The 23,130-nt window shown below is 41.9% G+C and overlaps 2 protein-coding genes across 2 annotated transcripts in view; one reads left to right on the top strand and one right to left on the bottom strand.

Moving 5' to 3' along the window:
* The window catches only part of LOC147466156 (uncharacterized), a 50,283-nt gene extending 34,791 nt beyond the window's left edge, over positions 1-15,492 (top strand). Inside the window, exons 4-8 of the mRNA XM_086506854.1 lie at positions 9,502-9,584; positions 9,659-9,731; positions 9,808-9,817; positions 14,494-14,613; positions 14,700-15,492. Of these exons, the coding sequence (XP_086362980.1) occupies positions 9,502-9,584; positions 9,659-9,731; positions 9,808-9,817; positions 14,494-14,613; positions 14,700-14,901 (488 nt within the window). The 3' untranslated portion in view covers positions 14,902-15,492. The remainder of the gene's footprint in view (positions 1-9,501; positions 9,585-9,658; positions 9,732-9,807; positions 9,818-14,493; positions 14,614-14,699) is intronic.
* Positions 15,493-20,487: 4,995 nt separating this feature from the next.
* LOC147466155 (uncharacterized) overlaps positions 20,488-23,130 on the bottom strand; it is a 124,105-nt gene continuing 121,462 nt past the window's right edge. Inside the window, exons 14-15 of the mRNA XM_086524432.1 lie at positions 21,160-21,477; positions 20,488-21,058 (exon numbers count right to left, since the gene is read on the bottom strand). Of these exons, the coding sequence (XP_086380558.1) occupies positions 21,235-21,477 (243 nt within the window). The 3' untranslated portion in view covers positions 20,488-21,058; positions 21,160-21,234. The remainder of the gene's footprint in view (positions 21,059-21,159; positions 21,478-23,130) is intronic.

Below are 23,130 nucleotides of genomic sequence, written 5' to 3'. Positions count from 1 at the left end.
TTTTCTTCATATAGAGCCAATTTAGCAATATCATGAATAACAATAGTAGATCATGTAGACATGTAGTAGTGTTAGTGTGTATACGCGCTTCACCAGGGGCACTTTTCTCCCACTGGGTTTTTCCCCCTGGACATCTAGTGTGAAAGGACACCTTATCTCTTAGGGTTTCATATAAGCTTTGTAGCTCTGAGTTTGTATATACACTATTATTCCAATACAGAGAGAGAGACTACAGAGATCTCGTACACAAGCTCTGTGTCTTCTCCTTCTCCATCTTCTTCCTACTCTGAGTTGCTGTCTTCCTTCTGTTTCCTGTTTCATCATCTTCAACAATTGGTATCAGAGCGAGGTGATTTCTAGAGCCTCTACTTGCGTTTTCGCGTCCGCGCGCGCAATCACAGTTTTCAGACAGTTTTCGGAAAATTTGCTCGTGGAAGTATCCTCGACGTTCCGGGAGTATTCTGATTAGGTGACCTGGGGTTTTACCCCCCTTTTGAAGCCGTTCGAGCCCTCAGAATTTTGTTCTGAGCAGCGTAGCAGAAGTTACTTTTCCGAGGCGTTTAGATCAAGAGGGTGTGCTTTTTGGCAGATTTTCTTTAGGTAAACAGTTCTTTTGGGAAGAAGCTTGTCTTAGCTTTGTGCTGAGATTTTGTGTAGAGTTTTGCTTGCATTGGAGAGGAGATTTGTGAATCTCTTGGAGGTTCTTTTGCTCTCTTGTGTGCATCCACAGTATGGCTCAATCTACGGAGAAAGAGATTTTTGGTGCGTTTACATCCAAAGACAAATTGGATGGTACCAACTATTCTCTTTGGTCTTTTATGGCCAAAAATGTTTTGGTTGGTAAAGGATTGTGGGATTATGTATCTAGAGATGAAGTTCGTCCAGGTAGCATTGCACCTGTTACGCCTGGTCGTGGTGCAGCTGTTGGTGCAGCACCCTCACAAGTCACTCCAGAGCAAAAGAGATGGGATACTAAAGATGCACAAGCTATGGCCGTGATTGCCTTAACCATAAAGAGGACAATCACACCACATATCAGATCTTGCAGAACTTCTGAGGATGCTTGGAACACTCTGCAAGCTATGTTTGGAGGAAGAAATGCTGCCAGAATAGAGTTTTTGAAGAAACAACTTGACAAAATACAGATGGACGAAGGTGACGATATCGTCGAGCATCTTACAAAAATCAGGGATCTTAAAGAGTAATTGCTTAGCATTGATGAAGTGATTCCAGAGAAGGACTTGGTTTCCAAAACACTCAATTCACTACCACCATCTTATTTGACTTTTCAGACTTCTTTGACTCTGTCTTTGCGAGCTAATCCTGAGCCTCTTCATTTTGAAGAGTTAGTAGCTTTGCTATTGCAGGAGGATCAATCACGTAAGAACAAGTCTTTACAGGTGGATGGTATGGATCATGCTCTTGTTGTACAGAATAAAAACAAGGGTAAAGAGAGTGCTCATTACTCCAAGTCTAGTGCAGGATAATCTTCAGAGAAGTCTAAAGGTGATTCCGACAAGTCCAAGAAGAAAGGTAAATGTCACTACTGCAAGAAACCTGGTCACTACATTAGTGAGTGTAAAAAGCGAATTGCTAAAGAAAAGAAGAAAGAGTCAAGTTTGGTTGTTTCAGCTTCTGGTGATTCTTCTACAGCTAAAGAAGAGTCTGCAAACTTTGTGCAGGATTCTTATGCTTTCGTAGTATGTTCAGATTTTTCTGCTTACAGTGTTGACAAGACACAAGTGATTTGGTACTTTGATAGTGGTGCATCCGGGCATATTACTTCAAGGAAGGATTTGTTTTGTTCATTGGATGCAGCTCCAGCAGGAAAGAAGGTGACGTGCAAATAATGCTTCTTATCCAATCAAAGGCGTTGGTAAGATTTTGATTACCATTTTAGATGGTTCAGATTTATGCTTATCAGATGTCTTATATGTTCCAGGGATCAAGAAGAATTTGTTGTCTGTATCCTTTCTTGCAAAAAATGGTCTTCGGGTCATTTTTGAGGATGACAGATGTGTTGTACGAGATTGAGAGAATGGTTATTCTCTTATCACTACAGGTACGCTGGAAAATGGACTATTTGTGCTAGATCGTTATGAAAAGCAGATTCAGGTATGTATTGCAGAAACAAAGACTCAGGCCATGCAGGATGCTGAGCTATGACATGCTAGATTTGGGCATGTTAGTTATGGCAGTTTGATGACTCTACGTCATAATATAGTGCATGATTTGTCTTTATTGGAGATGCCACCAAGACATGTATGTGAAGATTGCGTTCTTGGAAAGATGCACAGATTTGCATTTTCGCAGGATGGTTCAGTTAGAGCGACACGAAAGTTGCAGCTTGTACATAGTGATGTATGTGGTCCTATGAGGACGCCATCTATAGGAAATAGCCTTTATTTTGTGACCTTCATTGATGACTTTTCCAGGTTTTGTTGGGTGTATCTGAAGGGGATCGGGGAGCACCACAGACGGAGAGTGAGAGAGAGAGAAGGAGACACACACGATGTGGGTGGGGAGACTGTGAAGTGGCAGCTCCCCTTATACAGTATACTCACTATAAGTATAGGGTAACAGTGGGCGGGCGCCCATGACCTGGGCGACCGGTCAAGGCATATAGGCCTTAATCCCAACAACCTCCCACTTAAAGGCCAATGTGCCTTTAAGCAAGATCTACTAGTGTACAACTAATAGAAGGTGAGATATTCTCTCAATCTATGTCCACTGACTCTCGATGAGCTAGTGCATCCTGCTCTACTGATAGACAAACATCCCGCTGCGGAAGCCACACAGAGCTAGCTCCAAGCTCTGCAAAGAGTCTACAAGAGCTCATGCACTCCTGCAAGTATCGGTCCAATACCTGCAAACCTCCCCTATGCTCTATGCCGAGATCAGTCATCGAACGACTGATCAACCCTGCTGCAAATGCTCCCACTGTAGCTGCTATGTCGGGCCTCGAGATCAGCATCTCGTATATAAGGACACCGAACGTTGATGCAACCCTAGCAATCTCTGCCACCTCCAACTCAGAACTCAACTCATGGCAATCTTGTCCCCTATCATAGAGACCATGGCACTCTTGACTCCGAGCTCTGGAGTGACTCCTCGTGTCCACCACATATCACATGTGTACCAAGAGTATCCATCTGTCCTGAATCTGCATCAAGCTCTGGCATAAGCATATCAAGAAATGACTCCACAATAGCCGACATCTCAGCATCCATGTGAGTCATCTCTGTCATCACCTCTGATGACTCATCCTGCTATGACTCACTAGAGCTATCCCGCTCTACCTGTGCATCCGTAGACGCAACCTGCACAACAAGGTCACTGCTCTGCACTCCATGCAAAGCATCCTGCAACCCACAAGCAAAAGAGACTCGCCTGCTCTCTCGCTCTCTGCCTGGCTGCATGATCACAGAGATAGCACTGTCTCTCGCGTGATCCACATGCAATGGGTAACCTGTACCACTCCTGGCACCTCTCGCAATCACTAGCGAACCCAAATGCATCACAAAATCTCGCTCTCGTAGCGAAATCTGACATCCACAATCTCTAAGCTGACCAATCGAGATCAAACTCACTGTCAAATCTGGTACATAGCGCACATGTCGTAACAAGTAAGATGCACCACTCGATAATGACAGTCTCACATCTCTTGCACTTGCTATCGCATGCACCGATTCATCGGTCAAACGTACACTGCCAAGCATCCCGCTAGAATAGCTACAAAACCATGCACGATGCGGCGTGACATGAAACATAGCATCTGTGTCTAGCAACCACTGCGAAGGGAGTGTACTATCCACATGTATAGCATCTCGTGCATAGCTCGAGGTAAAAGTGACATCCCCGTCACTAGTATACTCCGACACTACATCTGCCTCAACTGTCAAAGCAACTGAGTCCATGGCATCACTACATACATCTGAGACTGCCATGTCTCCTACGATGTCGCATACGACGAAAACAGCGCCATCTAACGTGTCCAAAATGACCACAATACCAACATGTCACCTGTCGGCATACTCGTGAATGTACATGTCTCACACGAGTCCTTGATGACTCAAATCTATCATACATATCATGTAATCTGCGCTAAAGTGCTCTCGAAGTAGTCTCATACATAACAAGAGCATATACAGATTCCGCAAGGTACAAAGAGAGTGTAGATAGTGCCATCTCCTCTAGCTCCTGCCACTGATCGTCAGACATGTTTGAAGGTCTACCTACATCACCACTCAATGGTCGATGCAACCCTCGCTGTGTCAATGCATCAAGCATACACTCTCTCCATGCCGCAAAGTCTGACCCATCAAAAACGCGCATCTGTGAGAGGTCACAATCTGATCGATCACCTATCTCTGCCATGAGCACAATGTAGCAAACTAGAAAGCAAAACCACCTCACCAACAACACCTTGAAACTGTCTACAAATATGGCGAGAAACACAATGTAAAACCTGTGAGACACACTCCAAAATAGAGCTCCCGCAATGTCAATACAAGCCTCGCCTGCTCTAGTATCACACTGCAATCTGTGAGCTAATCACCAAGCCCACACTATGCGGTATCGATACATACACACGCACAAATCTCCCACCTGCAGAGAACACCGCACGCAAATGCTGAGTGCAACCCGCAATCTCTACCTAGATCGCATAAATGATACGCATAAAACTCCTGGGAAAATTTCGCCAGAGTTTCGACGCACAATGGCTATCAACACAAAATAACCATTGTCCTGCAAGCTCAATACAATGAGCAATCAATGCGCATCAAACTACACTCAACATGCATGCATAAGCTCTGCAAAACTATGGCAAACAATGCTCGAGATCACAAGACTCTCCCACCCGAGAGCAAACCACTGTCTCAAGCAAAGAAAGATACACGACTCCTCACTCTTGCGAGAGTGGATACAAAAACACAAAACTGTGTACAAACTGACAAAACCTGTCAAAGTGAGAGTAAACACTCGATCACAAACTATGGCGAGAATCTGGGAAAAATCCGACAGAATTTCCCCTGAAAACTGAGCAAAAAACTCAAGTACAATCTCTACCATAAACCATAACACTACTCAATGCCAATGAGTAGAAATGCCAAAATGGCTCCACATTTTCACATACAATGGCAATCCGCACTCAACGTACATCAACGGAGTGACTGCGCATAAGCAAACGCCAAAAGATTTGCAATCCGGAAACTTGATCAATGCGAAAACAATGCTCTCAAGAGAGCTTACCGGCACTTGAAAGTGCTCGCCAAAATGCATGTATAATGGGCATCAACCATGTGCTATAACCATATGCAAACCATCCGTAAAGACCATGAATCCAAGCACAAAATCACTGCCAAAGTATTTTGTGAAAACCAGTGAAAGAAGCTCCACCTGTGTGCTCCAAAAACCTGCGTCTCTCAAGAGACCGCCTCGGTGGTGTGTAAGCGCCTCCGTACTTCGTTGCCCAAGTCTACCAAAAAACCCTCAAACCACAAGCTTAACACAAGCTGCAATTGCATCTTCAACTCAGAATTTATGCACTCAACTTCAAGCATCTCCCGTGCTTCCAAAAGTGCATCAAACTCGCACACAATGCGACAACAGAAAATGTGGAATTTCTGTATACAGTCAGTCTGAGCTGAATATCAGCAAAACGGTGAGGAATTTGCAAAAAGTTTCTTCTGCAAAGTTGTAGACCACGTCGAAACGGATGGGCGTGGAGGACAGTATTCTCAGATCTGCATTCTACAAGGAGAAAAACGAATCTGAAAACAGTGCTGCTGCGCACACAGTTTTAGGGTAGCACCTTCACTTACACACAATCTTCCACACTCCTTTCTGAGCTTCCACAAGAGCATACATCACTCTCAATTGAGCTCACAAGCTCCCATTGCATTCTCACAAAGCTTCCAAGCTTTCTTAATCTCTCTACCGTCGAGAGCGAGTGAGCTATCGCCTCGAAGCTCTCAAAGCCGTCGTGCTCTCCGCGGTCACAATAGCTCTGATACCAATTGAAGGGGATCGGGGAGCACCACAGACGGAGAGTGAGAGAGAGAGAAGGAGACACACACGATGTGGGTGGGGAGACTGTGAAGTGGCAGCTCCCCCTATACAATATACTTACTATAAGTATAGGGTAACAGTGGGCGGGCGCCCATGACCTGGGCGATCGGTCAAGGCACATAGGCCTTAACCCCAACAGTATCCACTCAAAGCAAAGTCAGATGTGTTTGCAGTTTTTCAACATTATGTCGCCATGGTTGAAAATGAAACAGGTTGCAAAGTACAGACTCTTCGTACCGATCGAGGAGGTGAATACATGTCAGGTGCATCTACGGATTTTTTGGGAAAGAAAGGCATTAAACACCAATGCACTATGCCATACACACCACAACAGAATGGTGTTGCAGAAAGGAAGAACAGGTCTTTAATGGAGACGGCTAGATGTATGCTCAAGGCTAAGAGTTTGCCTCATAAGCTATGGATGGAGGCAGTTGCTTGTGCAGCACATGTTTTGAGCAGGTGTCCTACTCGTGCCTTGAAGACCATTACTCCATATGAAGCTTGGTATGACAGAAAACCTTCAGTCAGTTATCTTCGTGTTTTTGGTTGTCTTGCTTATGCTCACATCCCTCAGCAGTTACGTGGGAAGCTTGATGATAAGGCAATCAAATGTATATTTGTGGGGTACAGTAGTGGAAGTAAAGGTTATAGACTTTACAATCCTGCTACAAACAAGATTTTTAAAAGTCGTGATGTAATTTTTGCAGAAACTACTGCTCAACCTATGGTTGCTTTTGATGTACCGTATATGCAGACACATGATGTATTTGAAGGTTTGCTTCCTTCTTTTGTGGAGAATCAATAATCACAATAGGTTGATAATCTTGATCAATCTTTTGATCAGCATGTGACACCTCATGATGTAGAGGAAATTGTGCGTGAAGAGCAAGAAGTTCTCAGGGAAGAAAGAACTTTGCCTAAATGGGTTCAGAAAACTTTGCAGGATAGCAAGTTGGATGCACCGTTGCCACGAAAAACACGTGCTGGTACTACTTTTGGCAGAGAGCAAGTAGATTTGGCTTGCTTTAGCACTCTTTGTGATGCAGATGAGCCTGATTCATTTGAACAAGCTTTAGAGTGTGTTCAGTGGAAAGATGCTATGCAGCAAGAAATTGATTCTATTCATAAGAATCATACATGGGACTTGCCTACAGGTAAAAAGCCTATTGGTACAAAGTGGGTTTTTAAGGTAAAGAGGAAACAAGATGGTACTGTTGACAGGTACAAAGCAAGGCTTGTGGCAAAAGGCTATGCGCAACAGAAAGGCATAGATTATGATGAAACCTTTGCTCCTACTTCTCGTGCGTCCACAGTTAGATCACTAGTTGCAATTGCTGCTCATCATGGTTGGAAAGTGCATCAGTTGGATATCAAAACTGCTTTTTTGAATGGTGATTTGCAGGAAGAAGTTTATGTAAGTCAACCAAGTGGTTTTGTTGTAAAAGGTCAAGAGCAAAAGGTATGTAGATTGCGTAAAGCTTTGTATGGTCTCAAACAGGCTCCAAGAGCATGGTACGAGAAGATACATACTTATTTGATTGGCCAGGGATTTCAGAATAGTCCAACAGAAAGTACTTTGTATGTCAAAAAGAGAGATGGAGTTCTCATTATGCTAACACTTTATGTGGATGATATGCTTCTTACATGCAATAGTGCAGATGAAATTGAAGCGTTTAAAGATGCTTTGAGAAAAACCTTTGAGGTGTCTGATCTTGGTTTGCTACATTATTACTTGGGTATTCAGTATGTGCAATCAGAGGATGGCATATACATGTTGCAGGCAAAATATTTGCATAAAATTTTGGACAAGTTTGGTATGCAAAATTATAAACCAATCTCTACACCCGTAGAAACTGGATCAAAGTTGAGTATGCACGATGCTGGAGAACCTTTTGATGTACATACTTATGCACCAGCGGTTGGTTGCTTGATATTTGGCAGGCAACACTCGTCCAGACATTCAATTTGGGGTTTCACAAGCAAGCAGATTTATGCACAGCCCAAGTATGTATCATTGGCAGGCTGTGAAGCGCATATTTCGTTACCTTTCAAGTACCCCTAATCTTGCCATGCTCTTTCCAAGGGGGGATATGTATGGAAAGCACAGTTCTATGCAGCTTCTTGGTTACAGCGATTCAGATTGGGCTGGTGATTTTGACACACGACATTCCACAAGTGGCAATTGTTTTTTCTTGGGAAATGCATGTATATCTTGGCTAAGCAAGAAGCAACCCACAGTGGCTACATCAACTTGTGAAGCTGAGTACAGGGCAGCTTTCACGGCAACAGTTGATTGTGTATGGATACGCAAGTTATTGGCAGATCTTTGTGAGTGTCAACAGGCACCCACTACCATTTTCACTGACAGTCAGAGTGCTATGGCAGTTGCAAGGAATCCGGTATTTCATGCAAGAACAAAGCACATAGAGGTTCACTACCAGTGTGTCAGGGATAGGCTACATGCAGAGGAGATCACATTAACTTACTGTCCTACACAAGATAACATTGCAGATCTATTTACGAAGGCGTTATCACGAGAAAAGTTTGAAGCTTTCCGAAAAGCTTTGGGCTTACTCTCATACACATGATGATCTGCTACCTTGTACGGATTCACACTATCACTACAGGGGGGATTTGTAGACATGTAGTAGTGTTAGTGTGTATACGCGCTTCACTACGGGCACTTTTCTCCCACTGGGTTTTTCCCTCTGGACATCTGGTGTGAAAGGACACCTTATCTCTTAGGGTTTCATATAAGCTTTGTAGCTCTGAGTTTGTATATACACTATTATTCCAATACAGAGAGAGAGAGACTACAGAGATCTCGTACATAAGCTCTGTGTCTTCTCCTTCTCCATCTTCTTCCTACTCTGAGTTGCTGTCTTCCTTCTATTTCCTGTTTCATCATCTTCAACAGATCAATTATCCTAGATGCTGACCAAAACAGAAATTGAGCCCGAGTTCTCTCTGTTGGCCCTCCTTCAAAGGGACTTAGTACTAGTAGAAAGATTTGTTAGAGTTCATACCCGCCTGGATGAAGTCTGTGATCTCCCATTGTATGGTGATGATGCTGGCTGTGCATTTGTCCCCTTCCTTGGTGTCCGGTTTGGCCACTTTAATGACCAGATTTGAGGGGGCCCATACAGGCTGTTTCTTTTTTTTTTTTAACATTTTACCTCAGATCCTTACCCTAAACATTGTGCGGCGCTCTTTTTATGGGTAGGGCAGCCCCCCAAGACACATGTTTATGTGTGAGAGTTTGGCGGGGGGGGGGGGGGGGGGGGGGGGGGGGGTGGATTCCTGGATTCCAATCCAAGTCTAGTATCCACTTTAAATATTGCGTTCTTATTTTTGTGTAGGAAGCATGAAGAGTCAATCAGGGTTTTTGCATCTTACTGCTGAGTGATGACCCCCACATGTGGGTTGCAGAAATTTTCCAAGTGGAAATTAACAATACTGTAGAGTTGCTAAAAGGGGAGAGAGGGCGCACGGTTTTTGAAAGGAACATTCTGGTGAGTTCAACTATTTCATGTGTGATTGTTAGAAGTCTTCAACTGGTATGTGGTTTCATCTATTTATTATTTAGGTGGTTGGAGAGTCGGGGCTCTTTACTCCACAGGACATTGCTCTACTTCAAAATGCAGGAGTCGAAGCAGTAGGTAAAAAGCTTTGTGTTTGTATATGCGCTCTATGATATATAGCACAGCACAATTGCATTTGTTTTGTATAATGCAGGTGTTGGTGGGTGAGTCGTTGGTGAAACAAGATGATCCAGCAGCTGGAATTGCAGGTCTTTTTGGAAAGGACATATCCTTGTCAAGGCAAGCAGAATTATAGGTGGTTGTTTGACGTTGGAACTTTGTGATTCACAAGGTTGTATTATCATGATAGCAGAAGGGTCACTTCCAACAGGGTGCAAATGTAGTGCTCTGGCAGCAGGCAGCTCCATGTTGTTCATGTAGGTGGTTTCCGGTGAGATATAACTGGGGCAACTACAAGAGACTTGCATGGTTGCACATCAGACAAATGACCGATGCATGTGTGATCATGCTATTTCAAATAAGACACTAATAACTATGCCCTGCGTAACGACTGCCTAAGCTGCCCCAAGCAAAAAGTTTTCTGCAAAATGTGGCTTCTAAGATGTGATGCACTTTCTTGATGTTATGGCCCATATCTTCGGCAAATAAATGTGTGACTTGATGTATGAACACACTACTGATTTTAGTGTCTTTGCTGTAAGATAACATAACATATGTAACATTCAAGAAGTCCCCTGGCTATGTTATTGGCTTTGATGTACCAGATGATATTGTGAAATAAAACGAGCATAATTTTCACCAAAAGAAAGGATGCTACAGTCATGAGAGAATGTCTACAGGTCACCTAAATGTTTAGTTTGGTACCCAAACAGGACACCACATCGTCTTGTTTTACTAGGTTTTTAGTGCATTGGCTTATGCATCTTGAAGGAATCTCGAAAACAAAGGTGATTTGTTTTTTTAAGCTTTCCTGTTATTGTGATTAAGACCGTTAGTACGAGCACAAATTTGAAAGCCTAGTCGAAAGTGTAGAGTAAGGTTTTGGATTCAAAACCTTTTTGCAAGATGGAAGAAATTTGATGTGAATGTACGCTGATTTTGCAAGTTATCATCTATTGAGAGGTTACAATTGTAAACAAAATAGCCAAAGGCATTTCACTCTTCAAATTTTCTCTATGCAATTTTGTGGGAGTATCCTTCATGGGTCAAATTATGTGTCATGGTTAGCTCAATATCGTAAGGAGGCAATTTAAGTTACGAGTGTCTTGTTTTGGCACAAGACTAATGCTACGAATCCTTTAGAGTTGGCATGAGTATGTAGTTCAAATAATCACAACCAACATGCGTGGCACCAAAAATAAGTTACAATCTCCAACTACAATGAAAACCAAGTTTCACAATCTTGGTTCCTCATAGTTTATCAACCATAATTATCCCATGCTGGTGCCCACTCTCCATCCACAAATTAGGATTAAATTATGGTAGAATAGCCACCCATTCCTTTCAATTTGAAATGTCCTAAAACCAACATGCCAATGTTAGCTGGTCTCAATGCACCCCCCCCCCCCCCCCCCCCCCCCCCCAACACACACACACACACACACACACACACACACACACACATCCAAAAGAGAACTAGCGACCACAAATATCATGGACTCTCTATGCCAAGCAAGATTGAAATGTTTTACATCCGTGAAAGGTTCAAATCAGCCAACAATGAGTTGACCTCCATGAAATGAGTAGGTCCGATATGTCATTCCAAACAAGACTACCATATGGCTAAATAAAGTTACCGGTTCCCTAGCTTTTTGTCAAAAGAAGGTTATGTTCTTTGCATAAGAAATTGAATTAGCACATCGAATGATATCGATAGTGGGATGCTCACCTTTCTTAGAGGATACACAAACAAGTTAGTCCCTTTTAGTTAGTTGAATTAAGCAATATATACCTCATGCATTTATTTGGTGTACCTTAAGTTATGATAAGATGTGAAAGAATCATTGATCCTAGCAATATATCCCAAATTCAATTATTTTCTATAAGTTAAGACATGACTAGATGCTACTTTCTTAATCAATTCCTTGGGTCTCTACAAAGCCTATTATGATTACTTGAGAAAGGATTATCCCTTCTCCTGGAGAAATGAATACCAAGGTTAGTTTTAAATGCCTATTAGTTTACAAAGATTGCATGGCTGCTCAAAGTTTTAAAAAGTGAATCGATTTTTTAGCATGGAGGATGTACATAGAGATAGATGAGCCTCCTAATGGGGAATTGGCTATGCAATAGGACATACATGTAGTGATCCCAAACGGTTGGCATGTAACTTTTGAGATTGAAGCCCTAGTGTAGATAGGCCCTTTGCTGTAGTTGGAGGTGTTGATTGTAGCTAGAGCTTATGCAGATAAGGGGGAGCGCTTGTCCTATGAGGTGTAAGACAATGGATGGCTCTCTCAAGTTCCATGCAAGTTGGACATAATCTTTGAGAACTCTTTTTGAAGAATCAAAGTTTTGGAAGTAGGCAAGCAATAGTAGATTCCTCACCCATACTCTAGAAGATGCAGTAAGATTGGAGGCTATGGACCTTAGAGGCATGATCACTAGCTCAGTGTTAGTGGGACCCTTGGGAGTGGCTATTGAGAGACCCTTTTTCCTCCACTAGAGCCATCTTGCGGTTCCCATTTTTGGGAATGTGCGTGCATCAAGATGGCAGAGATAGAGAGCTATGGTGGATAGAGGGGAGAGCCATTCATTATAAGAGAAAACAACTAATTTTCTCATTAATTAAAAAAGAGGTCATACAGTGCTATATAGCCATTGATTAAGAAAATATCGGCTTGATTTGTGGGATATGAATACAGGTACAATCATTCAGCTTTATCTGGATTTGGGAGACCATACCTATGTTTAGTGCCAACAATGCTTCCCTTAAACCTAGGAGTATGCATGCCACAAAGTAGACAAGACACAACTCTAGGCAAAGTGACTTACAAGTCCTTCCCTTGAACAAAGGAAGTGCAATGACAAAACTCCCTTAACAAACATGTAAGGGACCATCCCGAATTCATACTTCATTGACAACACCTAGCAACACCAACTCACAGAAATCAACAAACATACTCTTAAGACTTACCCCTAAAACTAGGTCCCTTGGGATTATTCCTACAGTGTTAAAATTTGTCCCCCCCCCCCCCCCCCCCTTCCCTCTCTCTCTCTCTCTCTCTCTCTCTCTCTCAAACCAAACAAGAAGACAAAGCATATGATGAAGAAAGCAAAACGTTAAAACATAGACAACACAACACCTAGAAAAGGAATCCAAAGATTAAGAGGAAAATAAAAATGGGGTTGGGAAGGGGCGGGGGGAGTTTGGCAGTGAAAGTCTGTCAGCATGGTGGGGAGGTAACATGCGAGATGGAAACACAAGCTTATGTGGCAAGAGGGAGTTGTGGCAAGAAGAAAAACGTCTCTCTCTCTCTCTCTCTCTCTCTCTCTCTCTCATTTTTAGTGTAGATAGATGCACCATGATGCATTTTTCTCTTTGTATGTGTACCTAGCTTTGTCATCGAAGCCATTTCCTTACGTATGAATGTGTGCAATACTTGTTATGGGGGGGATTAAGATGCAAGCATATGTTGGGTTAGGAGGAAGTCCTTGCTTTGTGTTTTTTTTAATTAAATTTTAAAGCCAAAGGTTTGTGGTCCTCTCCTTCATGGGGATGTCCTACAACTTATGCACAATTAGAGAGTTCGTCTCTTAGCAAGAGAGTTACCAAGCACTTTTAATGCTTTGAAAGCATGTGTGTGTGTGTGTGTGTGTGTTTTGTTTGATGATAGTAGGGTAAACTAGCCAGTTTAGAGACAATGAAGGTGTGACACATCATGCTCATGCTATAATAGGCCATTTTGATTGCGCAAGAGGGCAAATGAAAGCCCTCGAGCGACGCTATCTATCGTAGTAAGTTGTGTCATGGTCGGTGTCGTGACGTGAAACGACAGGGCCATCTTCAAAATCGTGTGTTACAAAAACAAGGGTGTAAAGTAAGACATGCAATGGGACTTTTAGAGACACTAGAGCCAACAAGGTTTAAACTCACCTCCAAACAAATAAGATTTTTACATATATGCATTTAGTTAATCCCTACACCATCCTTTTTGTCTTTAAACTGGTGCAACCCTTGCTCTTTTATTTGGGGTAGGAAAGTGCTTAATGAAGGGCCTGACCTTTTATTTGGCGACTTTACCCTAGGGACGGAAAAGATTGGTGTTAGATTGTGAGCACTTGGGGCACTGTTCTTCCCCTCCATTGAGAGAGAGAGAGAGAGAGAGAGAGAGAGAGAGAGAGAGATTTATTAGTGTCTTCTAGGGGTCGAATTCGGTTTACGAGAAAAAATGGCGTGCATGTGTGCTGGAGAAATTCACTTATAAGAAATTATTCATGTGACGAGAGTTCAAGGGTATTAAAAATCCTCTATACTTACATGGTATAATGTTAAAAATGACACATTTTAATTAATTTTTTATTTATTTTTCTCAAAATGCAATAAAAAGCTCCTATTATGTATCTAAGTTTTTTTCTAAATCTATAAATGGACCCTTTAGCTCAAACAATTGGTTTAGAAATTGAACATCAAGAGAATTTGCTAAAATAAATGGCTTTTCAAGGCAGAACAACATTGAAAGAACACATATAATATTGAATAAAGTTCTAGGTTAACAATGACGTGTGTGATACCTAGCGATGGCGAAAACTCACCTCCATTATCATGGGTGCAAGAAGTTTGTGCATCCATACTGCCTTTGCTCTCTTACTGTCGCCCACCCCCCATGCTTTCCCCTTCAAGCTGATTTCCCTTCTTCCTCATTGCTCACTTTTGAAGAGCGCTTCCAACATATTGGGCTCTCCCAAGAGCCCTAAGAACCCCCACCTATCGACTGCTCACCTCTCAATTCCTCTCCAATGGCTTCGAAATCTCCAACAACTTCACCGCCTTCGCAAGGTATGCCTTTCAAAGTTCTTTGGTTATTAAGAAACCTGCAGATCAGTGCTTCAAGAGACATCATTGGGTATTTTTTTGGCCCTCAGCCCTCCCCCTCCAAGTCCTGCAAGCATGGAAAAAATCCCATTTGGCTTCCAAAGAGGGGTGGAGGCGTGCACCACACAGGCTTTACCCAACATTTTTTACATGTTTCTACTCGGAGATGAGAGCATGTCCATGAATCTTCTTGGGGCAGGGTACTCGATGTTCTACAACTCCCTGCTGCTCTACATAGTAAGGCGGTCATGAGACCTCCCCGGACATCGAAGCCTCCCTCTTTTCGTTATGGGTGGAATTGCCAAACTTGCCTCTCCACAATCAACCATTCATCAAGACTATTGTCAACCTCTTAGGCAATGTCTTGAGTGTCATGCCACATCAAGAGTTCAACACCAGATGGCATCCTCAAGTTCTAGTGGAGCTTGACCTATCAAAAGACATACATGAGAACATTCACATTTCAAAGAGATGATGGTATCAACTTCCTACAAACGTTCTACTACAAGCATAAGCCCGATGCTTGCTTCCAGTGTGGGTGCAAGGCCTTCTCATTAAAGACTATCCAAGTAAGAAAGGAGCAAAAGAGCCTTCCCCCTCTCAAGCTTCCACCCAAATGAAACTTGGAACAAATTAATGTACCGGTTACATTCAATAGATTGATGCTATAAGTTTTCAATCCTCACCTAGAAGACTTTGTTTTGTCTTCTTCGATGATATTCTAGTCTACTCCCAAGTCCCCCTTCAAGGTATCCAGGGTATGCTAAGGCCCTTAATGTTGTGCACAAAATTTTCTATTGGATCAGACAAAGGAGATGTTTCAATCCATTCAGTCCTTGCTTAGACGAAATTGTTTGTCTTTTTTGATAATATTCTAGTCTACTGCAAGTCCCCCTTCAAGGTATCCAAGACCCTTAATGTTGTGCACAAAAGTTTCTAGTGGATCAAACAAGGGAAGATGTTCTACGTCAATGCTTGACATGCTAAAGAACAAGGTTGAGAGAATCAAAATTCTCGGTAAATTTCAACCTCTAGATATTCGTCATTGGAGTCGCTTAAGTTTAAGGAGGATATAATTCACTTATGGACAAAATGTAAGAGATCAAAACATGAAGTTCACTCCCATTTTGTAGATCTCTCTCTTAGGGGTGGAGTGGACAGCTCCGCTCTAATAATTTCAAGTGGTACAAAGGGTTTGTTGCACATGATTTCGAAGATCATCATGACCTATGGTCTCTCAATATGACTCGAGTATGAATTTGCAAGCCAAACTATTGCCGTATGCATTATGGCAGGGGTAACTACCGCAAAGAAAGAGACCCCTTTGTCCAAGGCGCTTGGAAGTACAATGGATGGTAGTGGTTCATCAATGAGGCATACCCTCTAGAGGGCCTATCTCTGGTCTTGCTTGCAATGGAGAAACCGGTTGTGGTAGTTGTGAAGGTAATCTCAAGGTATACATACGAGTCTAACCACCTCGACCCCTAGAGTCATCGTCATATATCTAGATTTATGATCAATCACAACCTTGTTCTTTCCGAGGTTCACTGTGAGTCTTGTGTGTGCACAAAAATCAACTCAAGCATGTAGACGGAGCTGAAGTCCCTTCTATGACCAAGATAAGATGAATTGAAGTGCATTGGATTGTGGTGATTCGCAACAACAAAGGAGTCTCTCTCTCTCTCTCTCTCTCTCTCTCTCTCTCTCTCTGTGGTAGTCTCAAAGGAGCACCAACGGAGGTTAGGACATGTCAATTATGTTATATGGAGTCAGAGACATAGCTACCTGAAATACCTCAATCGGAATTACCTTGGTCTGTATATTCTAGAGCTCCACAAACACAGAGAGGGTTTGCTAAGGGGTTCAATTAGAGAGAGATGGTCCAAGAGACAGATCACAAACCACTTCAGAGTAGCTACCACATAGCCAGAGGAGCAACCAGAGTCCACCCATACCATAGATACATTGATTGACCGAGCCCTAGAGCTCAAGAGATCCAGACACCTACGAGGGGCATCATGACACCAATGGAGATTACATCAGAAGATCGCGAGCACTCTCCTGCAGCACGAGAAACAAAGTGCTTACCATGGAAGACATTAAAGAGCTCTGTCACTGGACATCTTGGGACACCAACAACGACGATGATGTTTCTACCCTCTCAATCCCTCATGAGCTTGTATCTTTGTTTTGCTATTGAGCTCCCAGTAACCCTGTCATAGTGTCCTACATTTCTATTTTATCTTTTTGGCCTTCAGAAGGCCATAGGAGAGTGGGTGAAGAATTGGTGCACTTTTTGGACCGTTGATTAAAAATAACGGATTGATGACACATGTCAGATCAGCTTGTTTTATAATGCAGATGGATCTTTCCATCATTGTAACTTGGTCCCTTTTTTTAATGCCCAATTGACTTCCTTGTTCTATAAAAATTATATACTCTTTTTATAATGTAAATGAGTCTTTTCATCATTGTAATTTAGTCTCTTTATTTAATGCTCACTTATATGGGTCTTTCCATCATTGTAACTTGGTCCCTTTTTTTAATGCTCAATTGACTTCCTTGTTTTATAAAGGTTATATACTATTTTTACAATATAAATAAATCTTTCCATCATTGTAATTTGGTCCCTTTATTTAATGCTCACTTGACTTTTTTTCTTTTTGAAGTCTTTGTTTATTTTATAAGTGGTTCTCTTTACTTAAGGATCTAATGACTTTCTTGTACTTTTTGATTTAAAATATACTTTTTTCGTGTATTTTTTTTTTCATTTATAGATAATTTTTAGTTATAAATTATAAATTGTTTTTTAATAAAATAATTTTTTCACCACTATGATTTTTTTTTCAACTTTTGGTTTTAATATACAAATGTCACCTTATTACTTTAGTGCATGTATTATTATTAAGAATTAGTTTTAGAAATTTTTCACAACTAAGATTTTTTTTCAACTTTTTGTTTTTATATGCAAACGTCACCATGTTACTTTAGTGCATGTACTATTGTTTTAGGGATTAGGTTTAGATATTTTCAATATTCATTTTTATTCTAAAGATATTATGGATTTCTTTGATTTAATAACATACATCATTTTATTGTGTAATTTGTTTTATTAATATATCTATACAAAAATTAGATCAATTCGTAAACTCTCACTAATATTTTATATGCTTTATGTTTTCATGATGTCAATTAATATAACACTCATACATAAGGACATAAGGAAAAGCGAAGATTTTTGATGCAATCCCTTTACCATTGAATTGAATTGTTGGATGTTCTCCATGTGACATTTGAACGTTTTTGGAATTTAATGTGCATATGGGAGTGCTCCCCCGCTCTTTCACTTCGTTGGAGTCGAGGTAACTCTCTCTCTCTCTCTCTCTCTCTCTCTCTCTCTCTCTCTCTCTCTCTGCATTAGGAGATCAACACCTACATTCACTTATGGTTAGGAGATTGTGGAGGACACATATGCATACACTTATCTTGGGGTAGTCTTCAATGGGCCAAGGTTTTTCTTAAGGAGAGTAACATACTAGATAAACCAGAGCGTATGCGGAATTGGAGAGGATGTGTTCGCAAGTTCAATTCCAGGAACCTTGAACAAAGCTTTGGCTCCTTGATACCTTGGTAGCTTTGGACCCTTTCTTTATAAAAAAAAGAGAAAAAGACTCTCTAAGAGAGAGAGAGAACTGATGCTTTTTATTTTAAAAGCTTTTGGGGCTCTGCTTTTGGGTATCCCTTGTAACCTTTAAATTAGTGGTGAGGACCTCACTTCTCAGAGCATCTGGACGCAGAGTCTGAGAGTGAAACCCTAACGGCTCTCTTGTACTTTGATTTGATTAATATAAAAAGAAATACCGAAAGGGACGCCAGTCTTTGCTGCCAATATCTCTAGGCATGGAACTCCGCCGGGCCGGTGTACATCTATTGTGATCTGTGATTTGTTTTGAAGTGGTTATTTGGTGTTGTCGCGGTTGATTCTTGACTTGGAGTGTCCAAGTCTGTTACAGTGTTCTGGGTCAGAACGGGTTCAAAATATGGAGAGTCCCTTAGTATATATGATCTCTTGGCTAATTAGGTCTCTATGCCACACAAGATCATTAAAGCGGCAATAGCAACCCCCACTATGGAGACAAAGGCGCTTACCAAATCACTCTCCTATACGCAATTGACTCTTAAGACTAACTGTTTTTCTATAAATATGAACATAGGATATCATTCAGGTCCCATTGCATAGAGAAACATTTTTATATACCATTTATTCCAAAAAAGTACAAAATTTAAAAATATAATTTTCTAAAAATAGTGAAAAGCCACAAAACTAGCTTTAAAGTTTGACAGCATACATATTTTTGAAGCCTAAAATAAGCTGGCAACTCTTTTTTCTAAAAATAGTTTATGCATGGATTTTTATTGTTTATATATAAAGTATTTTTCAAAAAGTTCCAATGTGCTTTGAAGGTTTTTTTAGGGGTCTACAAGAATTAACAAATATTTAGAGCAATTTCATTCGATTGTACCTAAAAGTTGGCTCTTGAAAAATACAAATTTCATATGAAGTATTTATTTCTATTTTTTTTCAACTATGAGAACAAGAATTTACAAAAAACTTGCTTACAACCACAACAAAAGTGGCTTCTATTCACACAGCCGTAGTGTTACCATTATGGTGCCTGGGTAAGGGTGGACACGCGCGCACACACCACTTTTATTTGTGGCTTATTGTTCTACGAATGATTACTTGGTGATATTTAACACTACATGGTAGGTATAAATTAAAATGGTTTTAAGTAGGACATGGATAAGAACTGGTAGATGTAATATGTATTCAAGGTGTAGAATATACAAACAAAGTCCAAAGCTCTATACTAACTACAATTGTTAGTTCATGTAGAACGGAATGGGAGATGCATCTTCATTCAGCTTTGTGGACGTGAGGACTCTATCTTTACTTGGGATCTTTTTGGCTAAGTTGATGTCCATCAACTGTCGAACTTAGCCTCTTTCACTTCAAAATAAGTTCTTTACCATCGTATGTACAAAACACTAGAATGATAACTATGCTGTACAAAAATGAATCAAAGACGCACTCACCCCCGTGATACTCTCATTGACCAAGCATTGGAGCTAGGGAGATCGATACCAAGGAGATGGAGCTTCACAACGTCAACATAGACTACAGCAGAGGATTGGAGCCATACTATCTCAACATCCAAATAAGAGAGAGGGATAGTTTCATCACCTAGTATATCGCCCTCTTGTGATGGGCACCCACTGTATCAGTGGTCGCACATAACCCCCACAGTTCCAACTAGTAGCACATCTAGATTCATTCTTTTTTATTTTTTATTCTTTATTTTTGAATATGGTATCAGATTCACCATTTTGGGCTTTTGAAGATGTTAATATATCATTTCATTTCTCTCCCTCACACACACACCCCCCCCGCCCCCCTCACAGTTCTCTCACTCGCCGGCAGCGTTTCCTATCTCAATAATTATGTAGTTTATTGAATCACAACGCTGCACTACATAAGAAAGAACAAATGCAGAAGTGGACATTCTCATAAACAGATGATAATTTGGCAAAAAAATATTTGCTCTGTTATTGTAAAGTTGAAAAGACGCGTCCAAACATTGGATCTTATGAGACACACATCCTCAACTGTAGCTTATTAATAAGCCAAGCATTGATGAGACCACAGTCTACAGATTCCCAAGTAAAATGAATGCAGACGTGTGAACATTGTCTTCCTTATGAGGAAACTTAGTGAATGTCCGTGTGAGAATGATGCGCTTAAGAAACAACGACCCAACATTTGAGAAAACCATAATCTAACCAGTAAGATGGAGACCATTTTTTTGGTTTATTAGAAAAAATAAAGTCTTAGCAGAGAAAATGAACCCATCGTAGTTCCCTTCCGCAAATTTACATCCGTGCTCAAACAAATGCCGCGAAATCCTATCCTCTGCAACCTGTTCATGTGTGGAGACTGCTGTGTTGGAGCAAAATGCCTTTTTTTGGTGCTCAACTCGTTGAAGCCACAGGGAAATAACAAGGGATACAGATACAGAAGGCAGGAAAAATTACATCAATTTAGCCATCAAGGGCTTTGTATACAAAACATTTGTCCACGAATGCATCAAGCCACTGCAAGACGGCTATGAACCTGCCAATGATTGGCAAAGGAATGTACTCCCGATCAGCTCTCTTCTTGTCTTGATGTTTATTATGGGCTTTATCCATCCTTCACACCCAAGTAGCAGCTCCTGATCATTCAGACTTTACTCTATGGTTGAATGTTCCTCTCCAACTAGGCAGCAAAACCAGCTAGTGCATGGTGCATCTCTTGCAACAAATCCAGCAAGAATCCCCAACCTTGAGCCCACCATACAATACTTCCAAGCTGTTAAATGTACATGTGGACAATGTCATACCAACACTTCCAAGTCGGTGAATTCTGACAATGTGCATATGCAAGCCGAGTTTAAGATTGTGGTCTCTTACCTCTTCTGCAGCTGAGTTTAAGACCCTCCGCCCCGAGTTTTCCCTACAGTTTCACCATTAGTGGCTGCTGGCTGTTTACCCCAAAGACCGACTCGGAATCTGTGACGCCAGATTTTGCAAAAGCTCTCGCAGTTTCTTCGACTCTAATGGCTTGCTAATGTAATAATCCATGCCAGCTGCAATGCAACGTTCACCATCTCCACACATTGCATGAGCTGTCATAGCCACAATTGGAATAGGATTGGGTTTCTGTTTGGACCTCTCAAATTCTCGTATTTGGGCCGTTGCTTCGAACCCATCGCAAAGTGGCATTTGAACCTGCAAAAGAAACACAGATACTTCAGATAGTGCCCTGCTACAAATGAATTTCTGAAACCTCGTACATAGTCCATGCCTGCATCTGATGGTTATTCTTCGTTAACATAGACTCTCAGTTCATGCTGCCCTGGTGCACAGGGTACTTAATCTTAATGTCTATATTTGACTAACAAGCTATAGAAATAAAATACAGCCATTACGATGCCCCAACAAACCACCATCTCAATCTGCATTTGCAAATTATTAAAACATGCTAGAAAAAGATATAAGAACAATCTAAACGAGTGCGAAAAGAGAGAACAGATGTGGTAGGGACAAATCACAAATCTATTCAGACACAACTAGGGGCACAATGCTGAAAACGTCAATGTGCATGCTTCGCTGAAAAGGTAAACCTCAAACCGCATTCAACAATGCATACCCTTCACTGAGAAACTCGAAAGTTTAAAAACCCTTGAACACCTCTTTGCTCATCGCTTGTCCCGCCCCCCTTTTTGGCCCCACAATTACTGTTGTATGAAAGAATGGCGCTAGAGCTATGCTCTATCGGAGCTGCCCTGAATCCGGTCGTACTGGCCTCGGACCATGTGTACAAGCTCCAACCAGAAAGCCCGTACAATCATTGCAAGAGAAACAGGTCTGCCCTCAAACACTCTAAAGCAACTGGCTCACCAAACAAACCACTGGCCCAGGCTACTGATTAGCTCCCATCTGTGGTCCTGCTCCGTCACCTGTGTCCAAGCTGCTGACAAGAAATCTGGCATTGAGGACTGCTGAGGTCGGGCCGCCACGTGCCGGAGCGAAAAGCTGTCCTGCTCTGCCTCATATCCTAGTGCTGGCCCTGAACATGCTGACCATTCCACAGCCCCCCAAGCGAAAGTCATCTCTGGCCAAAAAAACAAGCCATCACCCGGAAGATCCTGAGCCAAATATGATGGGCCTGAGGGAAATCCCATAGGTAACATCTCTGAGTCTCCAAAGGATGACCTCACTCAGGGAAAACCAAGGAATGTCCGCAATGTGCAAGCAAAACCCCCACTGCAGTCCTGTGTGCGACCAACCACTGAAAAACAGTACTCCTGATATCCTAGTCCATACGTCCACCGAGAAATCATCTGTGATCCCCTACCGGTGCTAGCGCTCCTATGATGCTGGAGTAGATGGTCGCCTAGCCATCAAGACATGACTGCCAAGCCGGGGTGTGTACTGAAAAAAGGGGGTCCTAGGGTGAGTAGGAGAGGCAAAAGGATCCTCCCAAAACTAGTCACCAAGGTCCCACTTCAGCTGAGCCAGTGGGCGAGCTCCAAAAGCCCATAAACATCAATCCGCCTCCACTGGATCTGAGTCAAGCAACCATGACACCCATGTGAGGCAAGCACTTAGATCCTTTGAAAAGTGCACTCCGAACCACAGCTGGCTCGCACTGGACGCAGGACAGCTGTCCCTCTGCATGCACGTCAAAGTAGCAACACACCTCAGTGCAAGCTCAGACTGCAATCAAAATCTCCAGCTGCATGAAGGCCCCAACCACACTGGGGCCTGCAACTCAACAGACACATGCTAGTCAATCGCAAGCACCCTTTGAATATCCTGTCGCATGGTCATGCCTCCCCGAATATGGCTCAATCTGTCTGTCCGCACATCCTTCAGCAG

Source organism: Adiantum capillus-veneris, chromosome 1 (genome assembly GCF_014529385.1).
Source record: "Adiantum capillus-veneris isolate H3 chromosome 1, ASM1452938v2, whole genome shotgun sequence".
NCBI classification, from domain to species: Eukaryota; Viridiplantae; Streptophyta; class Polypodiopsida; order Polypodiales; family Pteridaceae; genus Adiantum; species Adiantum capillus-veneris.
The sequence above is the reverse complement of the archived record's forward strand: the minus strand, read 5'-3'. Positions and strand labels throughout refer to the sequence as shown.